We start from the raw sequence: 19,600 nt of genomic DNA on the forward strand, positions 1-19,600 counted from the left end.
AGCTGTCTTATGATGTTATTGTTGTACTTGAGATTCATCTCGGACGTGTATATGCTTTGAACGCTGCTGAGTACAGGTTTACTTAACCTAAGTGGGTGTACTAAGGTACCGTGTTCGCCCGTCTGCCTGCTTGTGCGGACGTATGACAATGGATTGTGTGACACGATAAGCGGATTTACAACAAGTGTTGAACTTGCTATATATATTCGAATAAAGGCTTAACCCTCCTCTTTAGCATGTTCCCAGCGTTGCACTATAGCTCTGTGCAGCATAGAACGTAGACGCTACTGAAACGGAGCTTTGGTTCGGTGGGCGTATGTATTCCTATATGTTTAGATTAACTCTTTGCTTTGTGTCCTTCAAGAGGAAAAATGAACCTGCATACTTTACTATTCAACTTTATATTAAATATTCAGTACTCCGAAGAATACACTCGTACTCTTAGGGATCTCTTACAAAATGGAGGAGATATTTCCTCAGATCCCTTTCATCCTACTCATTTGTGTGGTGTCTGTTACGACATATTTGTTTGTTGTTAATATCTTGCGTCAGAGTCTCGTTGTTGACCGTAGCTGGGCATTGATGTCTCTAGAGGAATGTGCTGTTAGGTTTTTCTCCCACCAAGGAAAAAATACGATGTTGGTTGAACCGTATTGCAATCGCTTGTCTGCTTGATTGTTGAGAAAGTCATGCTTCATAGAACTCTTCTCGGATTGCTCCATCACTGGATGAATGACTTCTCGCTTCGAGCTTCGGTGGGCTGAAGGAGCAAAGGAACCTTAACGGGGCATCAAATAGCTGTGGCTTGAGAGGAACGTAAAGGAAAAGAAGAAAAAAAACTACGAAATCAACTTAATGCACTGATACCTTTTATTTAGTGGTCATCCTAGAGGGTCCAGTTGAGTAGTACTGAAATCTTTTCCTTATGGCCATAAGAAAAGTTTCACTTGCATTCTCTGGGTGTTCGGGCAAGTTCTCGAAGAAAAATAAGTAAATACGATATATCATCGATCGATTTTACGTACAATTGATAATTTGTGTCTTCCAGTGTAGAAGGTATTACTTGTTCGAAACTGTCGTTCACACGTGTCATGTGGCTAACCTTATGAGAGTGTATTTCTGCGAATCGGCAGGCTTCAACGATCTTTAGATAAATCGTGTGTAGCATTCATTACATCTTGAAAAAATCAGACGACCTGGCAGCGAGGAAACGTTTCGTGTTAACATAACGCGAGTGAATAGTTAATTGATGCTACATGTGCTGGTGCCCCAGCATATGGCTACTCTCCATAGAAAAGGAACAGGTCTTGATGCTTTATCATATTGTACTGTACCATATCGTACCGAACGTTGTCCAGCCGAACATTTCGTATCGAACTATCGGCAGCTGCCTACATTCTCTGTTACAGCCGAAAAAAGTACGTATTGCTAGCAAATATAGCATGAAAACCCATAGTGTACAGTTCATGTATGTAAAGAGTGATTCATGTTAATTATTAAAAAATTGTTTACTTCTAAGGCTGAACAATCAAAAGGCACGTAAATTAAACGAAGCACACAATCAGACCCAGTTTCCTCGACTATATCAGACGTTTGATACTGCTAACCTGTAAAATGTTTTAATCAGATTCATCGAGAGCTGCAAGCTCGCTCGTAGTATTTGGGGCAACTATGCTAGCCAGGCTATAATTAACGTATCGGTTCCAGCTCGCCAGCTGACTATGGGGGTAGGCAGAAGATATTATAAAAAATGTATAGGGGCATAAATGTTATTAATGCAAATATTATAGAGAGCCGTAAAAAGGAGGCCATCTCTAGCAGCTTGCAAGGTCGCTCAGTTGCTAACACTAGCTGCCTTATAGGACCTTCACAATAACAGTGTGTTCACGATGACAATCCGCTAGACGTGTAAGTGTGTATTTAGCTGTGCACCCGGGGGACAGGGATGCGACGTGGAAAACACTGACTCTGGCCAAGTAGCACGTTTATTATCTCCGCCTTCTCGTTTCCTATGTGCAGTTTTGTGGCGGCCGTTCATGTATAACGTAAAGGAGCTTTAACTCAGCGTCAAGTCGTATTTTCCTATAATCGAACTATTTCCAATCGATCGCCTGTGTGGCGCCATGTCTACCACGGACACTCGCTCTTCGTCACGGTCGTGTTCTTGTGTGGACGCTTCTTGCTCCTTCGTTCTATCGACTGATCTAGATGAAGCCTAGAGCTAAGCTGAAGTTCCCTGACGACAGGCGTACGATAGATGAAGTTGGACTGTTCAAGCAAGCCAGTCCTTTCTGACCAGACATTTCTGTCATTTCAGCTGGCCTGGTTTGCCCGTTCAGCTATGCAAAGGCGCTGGCCTTGACCAGTTTCGCTTGTTACTCAAACAGCTCAATTTAGTGCGACCCATAGTAACCCACCCTCCCTAAGGAACCGATCACCGTCAAATAAATGTGCGCAAGTCGGACCTACGTTCAACGAATTACGAACGAAAAAAGGTATGGTTTGTCGCCAGCGATGGGTGATTGGTAGCAGTAATACCGGAACTAAATTGAAGTTGGATTATCGTTGATAGATGGCATATAGTCTGCTAGATCAACAAATCAGAGTTATGTAAATAGAGATGATTAACAGACGGGATATAGGATGTGCGTCTGTGATTCCGCCCCGTTGTTGGGCGTAGACAAACGTTATCGTTGGCCGTGGTAAACGAGTAGAAGTCGTAAACTAGATTGCGTATATGGAGATGCGAATTTGTTAGAGTATTGGCAGACGTATATTAGAAAGAAATGGAAGAATAATCAGTCTCTGGCTTGGCCTAGTAACGTGAAGAGATCGTTATAACAAACGGGTATTATATTCGCCAGAAATCGAACCTAAACCAACGTTTAGCGCTAATCACGTTTATAGTGCAGTCTCACAAGTTTGACGCCTAATAGACTTATAAAAACGCAATACAGAGCTCGTGCATGTGTGTAGCGATCTGGTCTGAATTGCAAGCTGTTTCTTAGTCGGGTGCAAAAGTTTTTGCTAGCCTTTGTATAAAACAGCCATCGTTCGGTCGTACGGCAAGCTACTCGTACTATAATGGTTCAGCTGTGAACGGGCTTGCTTTACCCTGCTCCCCATTACTTTACTTATACACAATTATATAAGTATACCGTTTTAGGTATCACTAAACAGGTTCATGTACGTACCTACGCTCGGCCGCTGTGTGCCCTAGCGAATGCTAGTGGCATCGTCTCTAGACATCTCATCGTCACAACGGTCTTTGTTTTTTCTTCATTTTCTTATCTTCATTTCTCATAATCTTTGTAAAGTTGCAGTTCCCCAAGCGTACGGCGGTCGTACTTAGTCAGTAGTGGCGATTTTAGTGGGACTCTGTTTTTGCTGTTCTAGCTTATATCGTTGCTTCGCCAGTGGGCCATGCCGAGATGAAATCTATGTATTTTAATTTACTCGTATAATCAAGTATTAGTGTTGCCATGACGATAGTTGTGACATAAATATCAATGGTGCGTCTGCAAGCATGATGGCACTGAGTTCGCGCGTTGCTCTTCGTCATCGCGGGTGATTGCCGAAGATTCGCGCAAGCAGATCGACACATAGGACTCGAAATATCACCAACGCTGCCTATGACATTTGTAGTGAGGCAGTTTATCACAGAGTTGGTCACATGATGACCACACATACCACCGTGATTCGTATGTAACGTCCAAGTAAAAAACAAATTGACGAGGCACTAAGACGGAACTAGCAAGCGTAAACAACTAGTCATTGCGGCATTTAAATGCCCTTTTTACATGTTTTTCGCCATTCTAGCGCACATGCTACATATTTTAACACTGTAGTGTAGAATTGTGACTCTAAATGCGCTCATACAATGAGACTGTGCGAATTCAAAACTCAGATGGTCCTTAGTTCTATAGGCTGGATGGCAATTCGTAACCGCGCAGTTGTTTTCAGTAGCTTCTTACTGCTAGCTAACAAGCTCCGCAAACGGGTAAGGCTGGCCAGGACCTGCAATGGCTAGAAAGGTTAAATGTTCTACACAGATACATCTGACTCGAACAGATGAAACTCTAACAACCAAACTCAATATTACCGTAATCTTCTGCTGTTTGCGATCCACGCGCCACTCGTGCTGGTACCGTTTGCATGGCCTTACGCTTGCTAAAGGAATATCGAGTGCGATTTTGCGACGGGCCGCTGTTCCTGGAAGGCGAGCGAATACAACGCGCGTCGCATTCCCGCGTAACTTTGTATTTTGTGTAGGTGACTTTTTCGAGCGCGCAATATATATCGTAGCTAGCTCTGTACGCGATATCGACGACTTCGCTCCGAACGTTAATAAGCAGCTTGTTCATTCCTCAGCTCAACTTTCCGCTGTTACTGTTACTTGGAAGTATTGCTGGGACCTGTCTGGCCGTTTGATCTGAGATAGCCTGGTAAACGGTCACCACAAACGAGGACAGCATACATTGAGGTAAAGCGAGTAGCAAATTGTGAGGTGGAGGCAGTGGTGAAGCTGGAAACTTCTGCCCTGACCTAATAAATAATGCAGGAAGCTGAACCCATTGGCGGGGTGCGCTAATTGTGGGTTCAATCTTAGCCGATGACAGAATTGTTGAAGGTTTCCAGTACCCCGCGCTCTAAAGCGGTGGCGTTCTACCGACGGTAGAATGGTCCTATGTCCCTTACCCTGTCATCCCAATGCATTAAAAACAGAACTCCTTGTTCGGGATGTTTTTTTCGTCTCGTAAAACATTTGACGCGTAGAGCGTTATGTTGGCGACCCACATAGAATATCAAAGCGGGAATGGAATTGCAACAGTGATAACAAAAGTAGCAGTCGCCCCTCGAAGCGTGCTTGCTTGGACTCACACAGAGATAAACCTAGCGGATGTAATGGCTTCGTTGCAGGCGGTAGCTGGCTAACACCAACGGCCAGTTTGTTACAACTAGTTTCTGGATTAAACACAGCGGCATAGAACAAGCCAGTCAATCCCGTCCTAATAACAACCCTGTCAATGGCATATTAGATTTCATGTAGGTTTCTGAAAGTTAGAACTATCGAAATCCATTTTTATTTACCTGGGCACGTGGGGAGAACGAGTGCGGGCTTCAAAATAACACTGGGTCTACGAAGTTGTCAATCTGCTTACTAATTCCATTTGCTCCATTTGCAAAAGACAGATAAGTCTCCCACTATTATTGAAATGTTCACGAAAGATCTTTCTACAGGCTCCTTCATAAGCTCCATTAAAAGTAAAAACAGTTATAATAATAAAGTTATTATTTAATAACCAGTCGGGCCAGGCAGTGTAACTGCGGGCGCTGTTTTTTTTTTCATTTCGAACAAACAGAAACGTCTTTGCAGATTATTGTTGTATGTTCTCATTCGGACATCTCTTTCTGCTTGCAAAAATTGATGTGTGCCTAGAGCCAGTATTCATATTAGTTATAGGGATGATATTAACCTCATTGCATTATCACATGCGTAATTATATGACAGAAAACGTCACCTCTTCAAGCCAAATGGCTCAATTTCTACGGCCACAGCTGCCGTTAGACATTGCATCAGCCACTCTCTCATAGGATTACGCATACGCAAAATAATGGTTTCTAGCTAACTAGTTGTGGAATTTATGCCGTCCTTTGTCCTGAGTTAAGCCTGTCGGCCCTGTTTTGGGGTTACGTTTCGACGATACTATGCACTCGTAGTTATCAACGGTCTACATCAGGAAAATCGGCATGGCAGTTAGGCAAAATTGTCGAAGTCGTGTATTGGTGCGGATATTGACAACGTTCGGTATCAGTCATACTTGCATTTGAGGGCACCGTTCCCGGTGCAATATAGGTAGCGAATGTTGTTTATTGAACTATCTGAGTCGGAATCCAGTTGTCGAAGTTGGTACGAGGAGCAGGATAGCGCGACTTTCCATACGTAATATATGCATACATACCTCGTCTATATTCGGATTTATGGACGCTAGCCATAAAGCAACACGTGTTCTATCTCTCTATTGATAGGCAACCGTAATATCCATGTCCAACTATATATTAGCAAGATATTGTTATATACAGCTTCTATAGAGCACGTACTTACTCATAGAGGTTTGCGCGCTTGTTAGCTTAGTTGTAACATAATAATTGGCAGTGGTAGACTCGTGATCAGGACATCGTCGAGGTTCTGAGATTGGTCACAGCGGTAACAGTCTTACAATAGGCACCAGGGCGTAAAAATCTGCCAACGCCCGTGGATTGCCCATTCAGTCCCACGCCGTACATGCAGGAGTCTTTTCAAATAAAAGAATTAAGTTTTTGCGCTAGACATAAAGAGGTCTATGTCTGTTGGCTTATTTCAAGGAAGGAAAAGCTATGCTTCGGTAACTGATGCACCATTCCAGCTAACCTCCGCCGGTATGTTCCTATCTGTATCAAACTGACGATCAAGGCAAATATTGAAAAAATTGGAGAAATTCGCTATGTCTATTTTACCAAAGCCAGTCAAATCAGGTAGACTGACAGCAAATGCATCCCCCTCGGAGCTAAAAGAACTTTGTACGCTTTTACATTACTAATTTCTAGGTGTTTATACAAAGATAAATGGGTGTAATAACGACGATATAACTGAACGACATCTATCGATAACGGAAAATCCGTGCATGCAAGAATGTGCCGAAGTTTTACCGTAGCAATTACTTCACTGACATCTTACCTACTCGGTTAGCTACTTATATATTTGTTATATACTTGATATTTATGGCATATAGCTTAATTAGTTAAAACAATTTCGAACCGATAGTGACTCGTGGTGACGGTTGTTCGAGCGAGACGGCATCGGTTTTCTTCGCCATTTTTTATATTATCATGTATACATATGTATTTGAGGATTTTATGTTTTAGTTACTAATTTGATAGAGTTAGTTGGCTATTATCGTTTCAGGACTTACAATTATGTATTATTTTACAGAAGAGTCGCTCTAGGCCACGTGAAGATCAAGTACGAAATGTTATTAATGTTGAACACGTATATTTCCTGATCTTTCTTCTTATCTTCCCTTTGGGCGAGAGTTAACATTCGATAGCTATCGTCCGTTTAACGTACATGTCAAGTTACTGGATGTTTAAACACTTCAGCGATTCGTAAATGTGCTTATTGTTGTGATCACATCGGGTATTCAGAGCACAGCTTTCAATTGATTATGCAAATAGCGCCGCAATAGGAAAACCCGAGGCCTGACGTGAAACACAGGACCATATACGGACATCCTTTCATATTCAGCATACAGACATTCCGACATCCTTCGCTTGAGGCCGTTTCTGCCGACTTGGCGGCAATATTCAGCCTGCGTTTAGGTTGAAGGGTGCTCTTTAACATAAGAGAGCATCGGTTCGCATGTTTACAGTTGACGGACTACCCACTGCACGGACCACGATGCTACCTAGGAACTAGGCTGGGCCGGTTTGTCTCTTTGATGGGGCAGGCATCATCGGAAGACGTTATTAGCATAAGTGTCTTGGTAATTAGTTTTGTTAAGTCCGTGTGACGTCGTCATCTTATGCGGTTTGCATGTAAGCTCAGGCTTCCGTTTGTGCTAGGCTCATCCGTTAGTAAGGCCCCGTTTGTGGTAATCTATTTATGTGGGCTTGTCACGGCCAAAGTTTGTTGTTGTACCTGCTGCTCAGGTGTTAAGAACTAGTTGGATCGAGTACCTAGATGGACTATTGTGTGAAGCAGCCAAAGCTTGGGCTGGATGTGATTGATGTTTGTATTCACGTATTACCTATCTTGGTTTTATGGCACACTAGTTTCTATGTTTAATTAAGGGTTGCATGGTGTATCGAGAGCATGTAACGAACTGAGGACAAATAATGGATGTTGATCAAATTCAACGGTGTGTGACTTTATGTTTAAGTAATATACAGATAATGTCTACTCCGAATAGTACCACATGGGCCTACAAACCTATTTGAATTAAATGTGTCTCGTCCACTGGGACTTAGTATTCTCCAAGGGATCAATTCGCTGGGCAGTTAAGTGTTTGATTGCGAGACTGTAATTTAAACCCGGGTCGGTACCCGTTCGGATGATGTTCTGAAGAAAAACAACAAAATAGAGAACAGCTGGGAGCGTTAGTGTACAGTCGTGTAATTTAGCTTCGCTTAGCAATTCCCTTTCTGTTGGCCTGCACAACGGTAGCAATTAGGAAAACGTTGAAAGGAGTTACTTTACCCGTCTGAAACCTGGGTCTTTTGCAGCCTTTGCTCAGAGACTATTCTATCGCGACGAATAGTGCTTTTCCGATCCTCATCGATTACGCGAAGGACTCTAATGATGATGACGACGCCGACGCTCACGAAAAATCCGACGACACTGGTGAATGAAAGGCGTTTCCTATCGCTGGCACAGGAATAAATCCAGTGAGAGCTTTCTGTGCTCGTTTGCATCTGTAGCGCTCCGGATTACACTCCATGTCCTGCTTCGAGTGTACCCGTAAGGACAAAAAGCGCCTAGTAAAGCACAACGTATCAAAACGAGAGAAATAAGCCTAACGCTACGTTTTCAGCGTTACAGTCACGGACATTCTTTTACTTTTTTCCTGAAAATGATAAGCTCGTAGTGAGTTTCGAAAAAATGCGTTAAACGTTGCCCTTAAGCTGAGCTCGATTTGAAAAGGCACACAACAAATAAATGGATAGAGGTGACGCGTAGATGGAGTGGTTGAGATACTCGCACAATATACATTGTACATTAGCAAACAACTTTTTTAGCGAACATGCACGACCACAAACAAGAACTCAGGCATGGAGTGGTGGGAAGCAGACATCAACGGTAAAAAAAGGTATGTTATCCAAGGAATACAAAAATAAAACTTATCACAAACGCTGGTCTGTGATGTTCATTGTTTGATCCCTAATAATTTAAATACAGCGTCGATAAATAGACGAACAAAAATGGCTTCAAGCGATACTTACAAATAGAAAGCCATAACAGAATAGGACATTTAGTACAAATATCGCAGCGCGCATATGTTGTACGAAACTGAGCAACAATAAACAATCAAGATGGCCAGACAAGGACGTGGCCTGCTTTGCGACCGACTTCTGCTAGCTTTTTAACATCTCGGTTTACCTAGAACATAAAGAAACGTCATTACTTTCCTGAACAATGGGGAAAGCAATGTAAACAATAACAGCTGCTGGGTTAGGCAACAATGAGCCCAGTCAAGCGTTTAATGGGCTGAGAATAAAATATCCTCGATACTCATTTCATCAAACTATAGGAGAATAGCTGAAAACTGGGGTGAAACACTTGATGAAGGAACGACCCATTGAACCATAAACGTACGTATCGAGTCCGTTGTCCTAATAATTTTGTTCTATCGACGAATCATCTAAATATATCGTTGTTATGATTAACAGAAAATATCCCTACAGTGTCGCCAGATCACACCAGCGGTTTAAGTACGCAATTGCAGGTTCAGTAGATAGATAACAGTCATCTAACCTAGGTCCACCAACCAGACTTTGGTCATTTTTGCTTGAGCGCCACCAAAGAAAGAGGCCGCTCGATATTATCCTGTCAGTCCAAATTGCACGCTAACGTCAAAGCATCTCAATATATTAACAAACATAATTGCAATTGAATCAAATCTAACGGGCGGCGTTCCACAAATAATCATTCGAGCTATATGCCCGGTGCCGCTATTAGGCATTCTGTCAGACACACGGCTGGCTTCCAGCACGTCGCGCAGTCTGTCTATACCTGAATTCGAACCTAGACCGCAATATGTCCCTGGGATTACTAAGTACACACATTACCCACGAAGCTTGGATAGTCTAGCCGTTACCCGTCGGACCCTGAGCTGTCCGCAGATCCGGCAGGAAGGAACAGGGATCCATCGCTGAAAAACTACAGCGTTATTGCTCTTACTGATTTCAACGAGTTCAATGACCATCCATGAGTTCGCTTGAAAGGAAAACGCCAAGATGACTGGCCGTAAGATCGCTCTGAACGGACCTGGCGCCTTGTAGGCGTATTTTAAAAGCGATGATTTCTAATGATTACTTTGACATTTCGCTATACATTATTTGAATGAGTATTTGCTGTAAATTGAAACGGAAACAAACTTGTCAACGAAAAGCACTTGCGCGTTACACGATCGATAGCAGTATGCTTAGCTATCCGTTTGGTGTTCGTTTGAGTTATTTACATTTCGAAAGACAGCCTCGACGCTGGTGTACGCCGAGTTCTTCACTCCCGTTTGGCGCCACAGTTCACTGTTTACTAAATGTCCTTTTCAGGGCTCTGCGGGGTGGTTTCGTAACGCCTTTTTTAATCTGTGTGTCCTCCCTCTTAGGCAAGTCCATATCAAGCCCTTTGTACCGACGCAATCGTGTTCGAACATCCTGGCTATTTGACGCTCTCCATCCGCGTCCGACATAACACTTAACAGGAGTTACGATGACTACAATTGTTTCGCTGACGCATTTGATTTGAAGTGCGCAACTGACGGCCGAGTGCCGGCCTGTGCATTTTTAGCATTTGTGCCCTCCATTCCTATATATTATCGCTTATAAAATTGTGTAGCAATTTCGTCTGTTGAAAGAAGTTTATTCATATTCCTGCAAGCCCAAGTTAGTCAGACGTTAGTCTTTTGTGCCGGCTCGTAGCTTTCCTTTCGCTAAACGTGTCGCTGCCGTCACGAATAGATCTCAGAAACAGAGGTGACTAGAAATATGCAAAAAACATACAGTGATTACGTTTGGAGTAATGTACAATATTGGCTAGTAACAAAACCAATTATCAAGGTCAACTGTCGCCCAAAGACATACACGTATCGACACCCGTTTCCGTTTTCCTCTGGAAAGATGTATCTTGAAAAATACAGGAACAGTAACCCAGAGCGGACTACAGCCATATCATTTCCAGTGTTGCGCGGCACTAGTCAATCTCTGTGCAACAACTATTTAAAAATGATTTTCTTTGCTACTTTCGGGGCTTTCGTGTGAACTTGTTTTGAGATGGCATAGAGTCGATACCGCCGGCTGACCGCCCTTTTGGACAGAGAATCGCGTTGCCGCGAAAGGCAGACAGTACGCGTCGAACCAACTATGACAGTTGTCTATGCGGTTCTGGACCAAGAATGCTTGACTTGTTATTGACGTAAGCTATATCGCCGCGTTGCCGTAACGTTAACTTACCAGGCTATTAGAAGCCACGGTCGAAACATTCTGTCAAGCGCGGCACTTTTGTCGTTAACGGCAAAGTCATGCTTAGCCCTGCTAGCGCCACTACCCGAGCTGTCACAGTAGAAAGGTAGGTTTGTTGCTGTCACAGATGCACTCATTGGGGGGTTTGTTCCGTGCACCCATAAAATAGTGTACAGTGAAACGACTTTTACCACGTTAACTGTTCCAGGAGAGGCATCGAACAGTCGCGCTAGATCATCACCGCGGAAAACTAGCTCCTCCTTACGGAAAAGGTCGAATGCAGTACGAATATAAATAAATTTTTCAAGGATTACTATCAGCTGATGCGAGGTCGAAGATCACAGCGACAGGAGAAGTAATGGCAATGACAACGATCACTGCGAACGTTCGCGCTGGTCGTGATCCAAAATGACGTCGGTAGTATCTACGCAGTGGCTACGTATTTCGCTTCACACGAGAATATAATTCACTGCTTTTACGTTTTGGCGTATATGTATTACGCTGCGACGGACTCTTGCGGAGATCTATACTAAAACGATGGTTACCGATAGTTTTATTTAATCAAAGTTAGAGAATCATAAATGAAGCGAACGATATGGCGATGTTTGAAGCATATATTATGATTTGGCAGTAACTTACTAAATAGTTTACTGTCTTGTGTTCATACTGCTTCATACGAATTGTTCTGTTATATTCTATCTAGGTACCGTTTCTGGCTATTGGGTTAATTAGCGGATGGCAAGTTAACTGCAATCGTCCACAGGGTGGCTGCCCTTTTAATCTAAACGATAAGTTACAATAGAGGTAGTCCAAGTTGTTAGGTGTGACAACATTTTTCGATGTATGAAAGCATATTTGGTCGGACCTTGTATGAACAAAATTTCTATGTTGGCAATAGACCGGTACACCGAATTAAGTTGTGGGAAGCAATTAACGATGAAAAACGAGACGTTGCTAGGTAGAAATATTATTTGCCGACCTTAATGTATGTCAGGGCAATTGTTCCATTGAAGTCAACATTGAAGATTCCGACACATCATTCTATTCTTGACACAAAACTAGTTTACTCATCATCGTTGGAGCTTCGTCCATGAGATTCGCTTGCGTGAAGAGTAGTAAGACTCAGGCGACCCTGCCTTACGAATAAAGCCAATTCGAAACTACTTCACGATAGTACCTCACATCCTGTTTTGATCAGCCAGGCTAATGGAAATGACCTGCCAGTTCATTAACGCTGTCTCTTCTATTTTAATCAAGCATTTGTCTCTTCTCATATTAGCTGTTACAGTTTTACCGTCAGCAAAAAGTAACGAAGTGCAAAATCAGATTTCACTATTAACAGAAATGCATCTCGTTCTTGAGAGTAGTAGTGATTTAGTACGAACTGTTCCTGTTCAATCAGTCAGTCAGTCAGTCAACTCTCCACGTAGAGCTTAGCGGACAAGGTAGGTTTTTTGATGGACTCGCGTATTTTAGGTAGAGCCTGAGCGTTCTTTCATCACCTAAAATGCCGACTATACGTTCGAAGAAAACTACGAGCAACAAGTTGAAAAGAAGGAAGTAAAAGCTGGTCGGTGGAGCTGCGTGTCGGGTGCGTGTTTGCTATGTTTAGAATACATACTAGTTTGTCTGTTTTCTTTGAGATTGCGTGGATCCTATTAGGACGAAGCGTGCCGTGTGCATGACGACGATGACGCCCAGCTGGCCGGAGCTGTGTAGTAGGCACTATATCACTCACTGCGGAGAGGCCAAATGATAAAAAAAGCTAAGGTAACAATTGTAGCACGAATATGGAGGAAGTTGCTGGAAGGAGATCGTGAGAAACAAGCCACTACTTAAATTGCTTACTAATTATCGCCTTCCTATTACGTACTCTGGGTGATTGGCCGTGCACGCCGTTTTATTATATCTATATATGAATCGTTAGCTTGGACCATATTTTTTTCCATATTGTGCTTTTGGGGACCCTTCGACTCTTTCCATATTATGGCCTCTGCTAGTTGTAAGTACTCCCGTAGTAATTTTGCTTGAATTTACCGCCGTTTAATCACGATGTCCGACATATTGTTGATTAGCTAAACGCTAGTGTGTCGTGGTTCGAGAGTTTCGACCATCAAACATTTTTTGTTTGCAGCGGGTCCAGATCCGTTCGTAAACAACCATTTGGCAGCGCAGTAATATTGTGATTAAACAGAAAATGCCACGTTCTTCGAGCCTCTCCATATCTACGTCTATGTCATCGCATTGCGTAGCTAAGGGAAGATGCACTCGCGCAGAAGGGGCATATCAACGGCGAAGAACCTCGTTTGCGTACCTACTTGCCTTCTGCGGTCAAGTAAGGGCGCAGTGTGCTTTCCGCGAAAAGTAACCAAGAAGAGAAAATCTCGGGACAGAAATACGATGTGACTGAACGCATCAGCAAACATTTTTCTGTATTGATATCAATTTGTTCGTCAGCCGGCCTTTCTGGTCGCTCTCTCTGGTCTGGGACTGGGTAACCCGACACACCCCAACTGGTCCTCTTCATCGAATCGAGAAGGCCCGTGCGCGAAGTAGGATCTAGGCTCGCCGGAGGTGCTATTACTTTTGAGTTCCGATTGGACAAACAGACAGTGTGGATTCCGAGGAAAAAAATATGGTGCAGAAAAAGTGGAACAGTGTAGCTTATGATGCTAAACAAAGCGAAAAAATTTGTTCTGCGGAACGTCTACGGGATGACTAATGTCGTTCGTTTCTTGCTGCCAGTTGTTTGTGCGATAGAGCAGTAGCAAACGAGCAGGGTGTGGATAGAACGTTTCCGCGACGATTGTTTTCAACTTACGCCGCACTCGCGGATAAGTCGAGCCTTTTCCTGTACGTATTGTCTAGCAGTCTCCTTGTAGACAAAAAACGTCTTGGCCATTCAGTGTCTCTATGTGGCGGTGGTCTTTATAATAAATTTGCTTTGCCACCTTTTCTCGCTCGTATGTATCGGGACAATTAAGTGTCGAGTGATGCCGATAAATACGTCCCATAATGTGTCGTTAATCGCTACTGTAAAAATGCGCCTAAGTTTAACATGCTTCACCATCTTCTGGATAACTGCTGCTTTGAATACGAAGCTGAGGAAGTGGGCATGGTCTGTACGTGCATACACGCATATGCGTCAAATAGAGAAAAAATGAGACTTTAATAGAGAGAAACCTGAGTTACTGGCATATGCAGAAGAACATGCAGATCTGTATACCGCGAGAAAAAAAGATTATTTAGTGAGAGTACATGATGTTGAAAGAGTGATCGTTGCGTTTGTTTGAGATGGAAGTGCTGAGTTAACTAAAAATGATGGTACCTATATGCGTCCGTGAAACCAGGCGTTTGTCGTAGATCTGTACAACTCGGAGATGACTGATACCATAGTGCTATTGGTTTTATTATAGAAATATTACAACAGTAGTAGCTTTGACCTGTAGCGTTTCGTCGACTCTTGTTTGGCCTTTGGTTGAATTAATCGGTGTATTGTAGATAGTCATTTAATGTTGAAAATAACAAAAACTAGCCTTTGTCCTAGAGCAGGATGAGAACTGCACTATTTATGAGAAAATGAAAACGAACAATCAAGAACTAGCGAACAAAGCCAGTCCTAAGCGTAAAGTCCAAGGCAACGACAACTGATGCGTTCGGTGGCGTCGTGTCCAGCTCCAGCAAACAAAGTAAGGGGAAATGAACTAAGTCTTGTAAATCCTTTAGGCAACATGCCACCGTCGTGCCGCTGCCAATCGACGCAGTGTCGCGATGATGGAGCGGTGTCTCGTAGTAGAAAACAACCAGCAGCGTTGGGGAATTCCTTTTTTTTTTTCCACTGGAGAAACCGGCTGCGGAGCGACGGATAAGAGTCGCTCGCAAAAAGCGAAAAAAAAGCGAAACACGAAGGGAAAGAGAAAGAGAGGAAACGCACTAGTGTGTCGGATTATGGAGACCAAACAGCGCCAACGTTTCGTCAAAATCGTTGACTACTAGAAGCCGCTCGATGTTTAGAGAATGTCACTCGAGGGATGAACCTGCGCCTCTACAAGCGGAAAAAAAAAGCACGCGTGTTTAGGGCGATCTGTGTAGACTAAACGCACGACGATCCATCCGCCATTTCTACAGGCGACTGTGTTAAGGGGACCCGTGCAGCAAAATAATCGATTGAGTTACGTGTTTTTTTCTTCGTTTGGTGAAAATCTGTGGTAGTGCCTATGGCTAGTCAATCCCGCCAAATTGCGTTGGGTAATTGAACAGAAAACAGCAACGCCATCTATATCGTTACCTCATACGGGGCCGCGTTCGTCCGTACAGTTTATGGCTGTATTTAATTTAGTTTGGATTCGTTCGTTTACCTCTTGAGCAATAAACTGAGCATACAAAAGAATTGAACATGATTCTTCCGACAATGGTTGAACTATTGAGATTCATCAGGAAGACGCACGTTGACAAGAAGAAATCTATGTTTTTGGTACGAGCCCGCCTCTGTGGTAACGCGCATGGCATGCTAGACTAAAAGCGTTCAGAATTCTATTCATTGTGTTTTTATAGAAAAACGAAAACTTCACATTTGTATTCGCATAATGTTGATTTGTTCCAGTGCTATAAATGCTTCTGTAATAATAACTTGCCTAGAATCTGCTAAATGCTGATAACACCGACCGCTTTCTCCATTAGATAAATAGAAAGAATTAAACTCCTGGTCGAAATCTTCGGACAACGACCACAAAAAGATCGGCCTATCTCGCATTATTGCAAGTATAATACTGTGAGTTTTGGCAGGACACAGCAGGACTATTACACCTTCAGGGTTCTCCTCGGTTGTGCTTGTTTCTATTTAGATCAAGTCAGCAAACAGCCGGCGTAATGTGGGGTGAGCATAACAATTTTTCACTTGATTGAAATTACCTTTTCTCTCTTACCTTGCCCCCTTCAATAGGATTAGGTTGTTAAAATGCTCGCTTACCAACCCAGCGGTTAACGATAACAAGTCGACGTAAGCAGTTCGATACGCCTCTTAACCGATTATATCAAACGTTCGAGAGTCGTCACGATACTCACGGACTACGTCCGTTTAGCCTGGGTTCATCAAGTACCGTTTCTGAAGGCAGATAGGCAGGCGGTGGTAGCAGTAAACTGAACGAGTTAAGGAACAGAACGATAATATAGGAAAACAGAGACAATCGCTTGTTGCTCTGGGCATAGTTGGAACATTTGAATGGACATTAAAAAAAGTGGAAGCTATCGTGGCCGGGATAAGAACATACGTACATAGAAAATAATAAGGATGCAGGAACATTAACGGAAGATAGAAAATGGAACGGAAGTACGGAAAAGAGAAAGCAGGCGGAGATTAAACGTATTCGAATAAAAGTTTTGCGACAGCCAGAACAGAGTCAGCGAAGGCTCAGTGAATACGTTCCTTTAAAATACAGTAAAACAGCGAAGTAAGTCGAAAACACACGAAGTTGTTAATGAGATTTATTTTATCATCACGTGTACTGTTCTTTGCTACCTTTGTACTACATCGGCGCTACGCTATTAAGTAGATCTGAGTTTCAACGCCGCTAAGAGATGTAACATTTTCGAATCATTGTTTCTACAATGCTATACTCCCGAAAAATGTATTACTAATGTGATGGTGCTATGTCGGTATCAAGTAATGGATAATTTTTACTTTGTCCGTTAGTCCCTGGACATGGCGGTACAGATTTGGCGTTCAATATCAAATACTCTGTGGAAGATCGGATCTAGCCGCTGCTTGATGTTAATATGAAAGTAACTAAAAAGTTTTTATCCAGTCTACTTTATCAAAGAGTTCGTTTGTTTTTAGGTGTATGCATAGATAGTCCGGTGCAATTCTCTCGAGAATCAACCCGTACAGAGCGTTAACTTCACAAAAAACCATTGTGCGTAAACGCAAGATGAAATCAACCACCCACGAATCAGTGGATACCATATTTTGCATCGTAGATGTGTTATTCTTTGGGGTTCCATGACCCATCGGGTCTGATATCTAGAAAATCTTGTCTTTATCTCGCCGTCTTCTCCATTCATCTGCGTGCCAATACAATTTTTAGCGGGATACAAGACCGTAAAGTTGATACTTAATGTTTTCGGTCGGTGGTGACACACGATACATTTTTTTTTCCCTACATAGCGTAGCTACAATATGTATGGATCTTATATACCGAGATAATATATCACTATCTGTGATAAATACAACTGAAGGTTTCTAATAGAGGAAGAATAGCTCAAAAATAACTCGTAGAATTCGAGAAACATGACGGATTTGCTTGTTCAAGGTATTCACTATAATCGTGTGATTTTTTTAATCTTCTAGAGGTAAGAAGCGTTGAATTCAACGAAGTAGACAACGATTAATTAGATGCTTTGGTTTTCTTCTGTTTTCAGGAGCACAATGGAGAGGATCAAAATGGCGAAGGTGGCCTTTTGGAGATAGAGGTTAACAATGTAACCAAAGAGGGTCACCCGAAGCCAGATCCGCAACAATTCAAGCTGCTAAAGGTGCTTGGCCAAGGCTCCTTTGGAAAAGTATTCCTTGTGAAGAAGACAGTCGGACCTGATTCGGGTACTCTTTACGCGATGAAGGTTCTCAAAAAGGCAACCCTAAAAGGTTCGTTGTTGTTAGCCTATTATTAAGACGGTCAAAGATCGGACCCCTGATTCATTATTATAGACTATTCATATTTGCGGCATAAATAAATCACTTAAACATTGGTCGCCTTCATTAAGGAATATACTTGATATGATGGACGTCCGTAACTTCTGAATAGCTTCTTCATCAACTAAGAATTTTGTTTTATGCGGTGCTATGTGAAGGTCTACAATGAACAAGGTATCTATCGACTGATATGCAAAACTTGAACATCAGTCAATAGGTTCACAGTTCTTTGTGGTTCATACGAAAAAAGACTGCAAAGGGCTTCAGCTAAAAGACTATCCACATCAAATCAAGAAGCAAGATAGATGGAGTTCAAGTAGTTTACTAGATTGACGGCAATCCTCCCTTAATGTATAGATGTGTATATCCTCTACATATAGAGTCTCAGATGTGCGTTTCAGATGTTAGCCTGAATAGTGCCTACACTATATCAACTTCTCATTGTAGCAGGTCGTATTGGCGGGCTATTCTAAGTTGGTCAGGCATAGTTAGCCTTGAGTGGATTACAGCTCCAAATACCCAAATAGGCCGAACTCAATCAACGCTGTGTTTCTGAAGTAAGCAGAGACTAACAGATTTCATGGGTTAAATGGGAAAGGCGATCGAGTTGGATGTCCCTGTGCTTCTGCACTACAAAAATTATGTTACGGACAAGAAATCACCCCGAAGTTTGTTCTTTACAATTCTAATATAACCTTGCTGACATAACCTATATTCAAGCAACCGAGTAAAAAAGATAATGGAAGGAAATACCATTTCTAACGATCGACGAAACTACGGATTTATCTTGTCGTAATACTTCGGTACAAGCATACAACACGACGGTCGCCAAAGGGACAGCGGTGCAGCCTTATATGTCTCATCAAACACTAGCAAGTAGATTTCATAAGGTACAACATGTAGTTATACTCTTGTAGTGAGCTTGCGGGAAGCTACTTTTTTACACATAGTATTATGGTTCAATCAAGAACCGTTACAAATCTTCTATTCCTAAATGTCCTCATAACAAAAACGTCTTCGAAAAAAGCCGTCGCCCCCCATACTGTGTAACTAGGTGAGATTACAATGTTTCTGTATGAAATATTCTCTTTTGCTGGCGCGCCACATCAACCGTGACAAACCGATCTCCTTATCACTAGCACACGCAGGCACAGTTGGAAGCAAAGGTTCATAACCGGGGTTGATTGAGTGAGAATTACAAGCGATTACCGAGGGCGCTTCTCTTGCTGCCAGTACAACTGTTGTAGTGTATTGCGTTAACATGGCGCCACCGTAGCAAGCGCCGTTGGCAGCGCAACGCTCCACTAAGGGCGATGCCTGGACCCTAAGGGTATTCACAAGAACAGCAAAAGGAAGACGGGATAGGGAAAGAACCAAAAAACCTTTTCCTGCAGTTGACTAATAAACCTAAGTGTGTGTCTGTGGTACAGTAAAAGGCCGTCAGCTATGCTAACACTATTTTGTATGTGAGTGACCCAAAGGTAACACAGTTACATGGCGGAATAAACACACCCCTTACAGCGTGGCCGGGGGGTTGTCGCCCGTACCCCACGAAAAAAAAAGTTGGCAGAATACGTGAAAGCGTATGTGTCCACTTAATCAACATCATTCGTAGGGAAAAGAAGAATGCGCTTGTCTGCTGAGGGAGGGTTTGATGGACGAGGGACGAAGGAGAATAAATATATCAATGTATGA

General features: G+C 42.7%; 1 protein-coding gene across 11 annotated transcripts in view; it reads left to right on the forward strand.

Moving 5' to 3' along the window:
* Positions 1–19,600, forward strand: part of S6kII (Ribosomal protein S6 kinase II) — a 156,448-nt gene that overhangs the window by 117,605 nt on the left and 19,243 nt on the right. For 10 of the 11 annotated variants that reach the window (XM_022839481.2, XM_022839490.2, XM_086969876.1 and 7 more), the window contains one exon: positions 17,635–17,857. In XM_022839481.2, the coding sequence (XP_022695216.1) occupies positions 17,635–17,857 (223 nt within the window). Of the gene's footprint in view, positions 1–15,060; positions 15,692–17,634; positions 17,858–19,600 lie in introns of those variants that run through there. The other variant, XM_022839483.2, reaches the window with a different exon arrangement.

This window comes from Varroa jacobsoni, unplaced genomic scaffold (genome assembly GCF_002532875.2).
Source record: "Varroa jacobsoni isolate VJ856 unplaced genomic scaffold, vjacob_1.0 scaffold_803, whole genome shotgun sequence".
NCBI classification, from domain to species: Eukaryota; Metazoa; Arthropoda; class Arachnida; order Mesostigmata; family Varroidae; genus Varroa; species Varroa jacobsoni.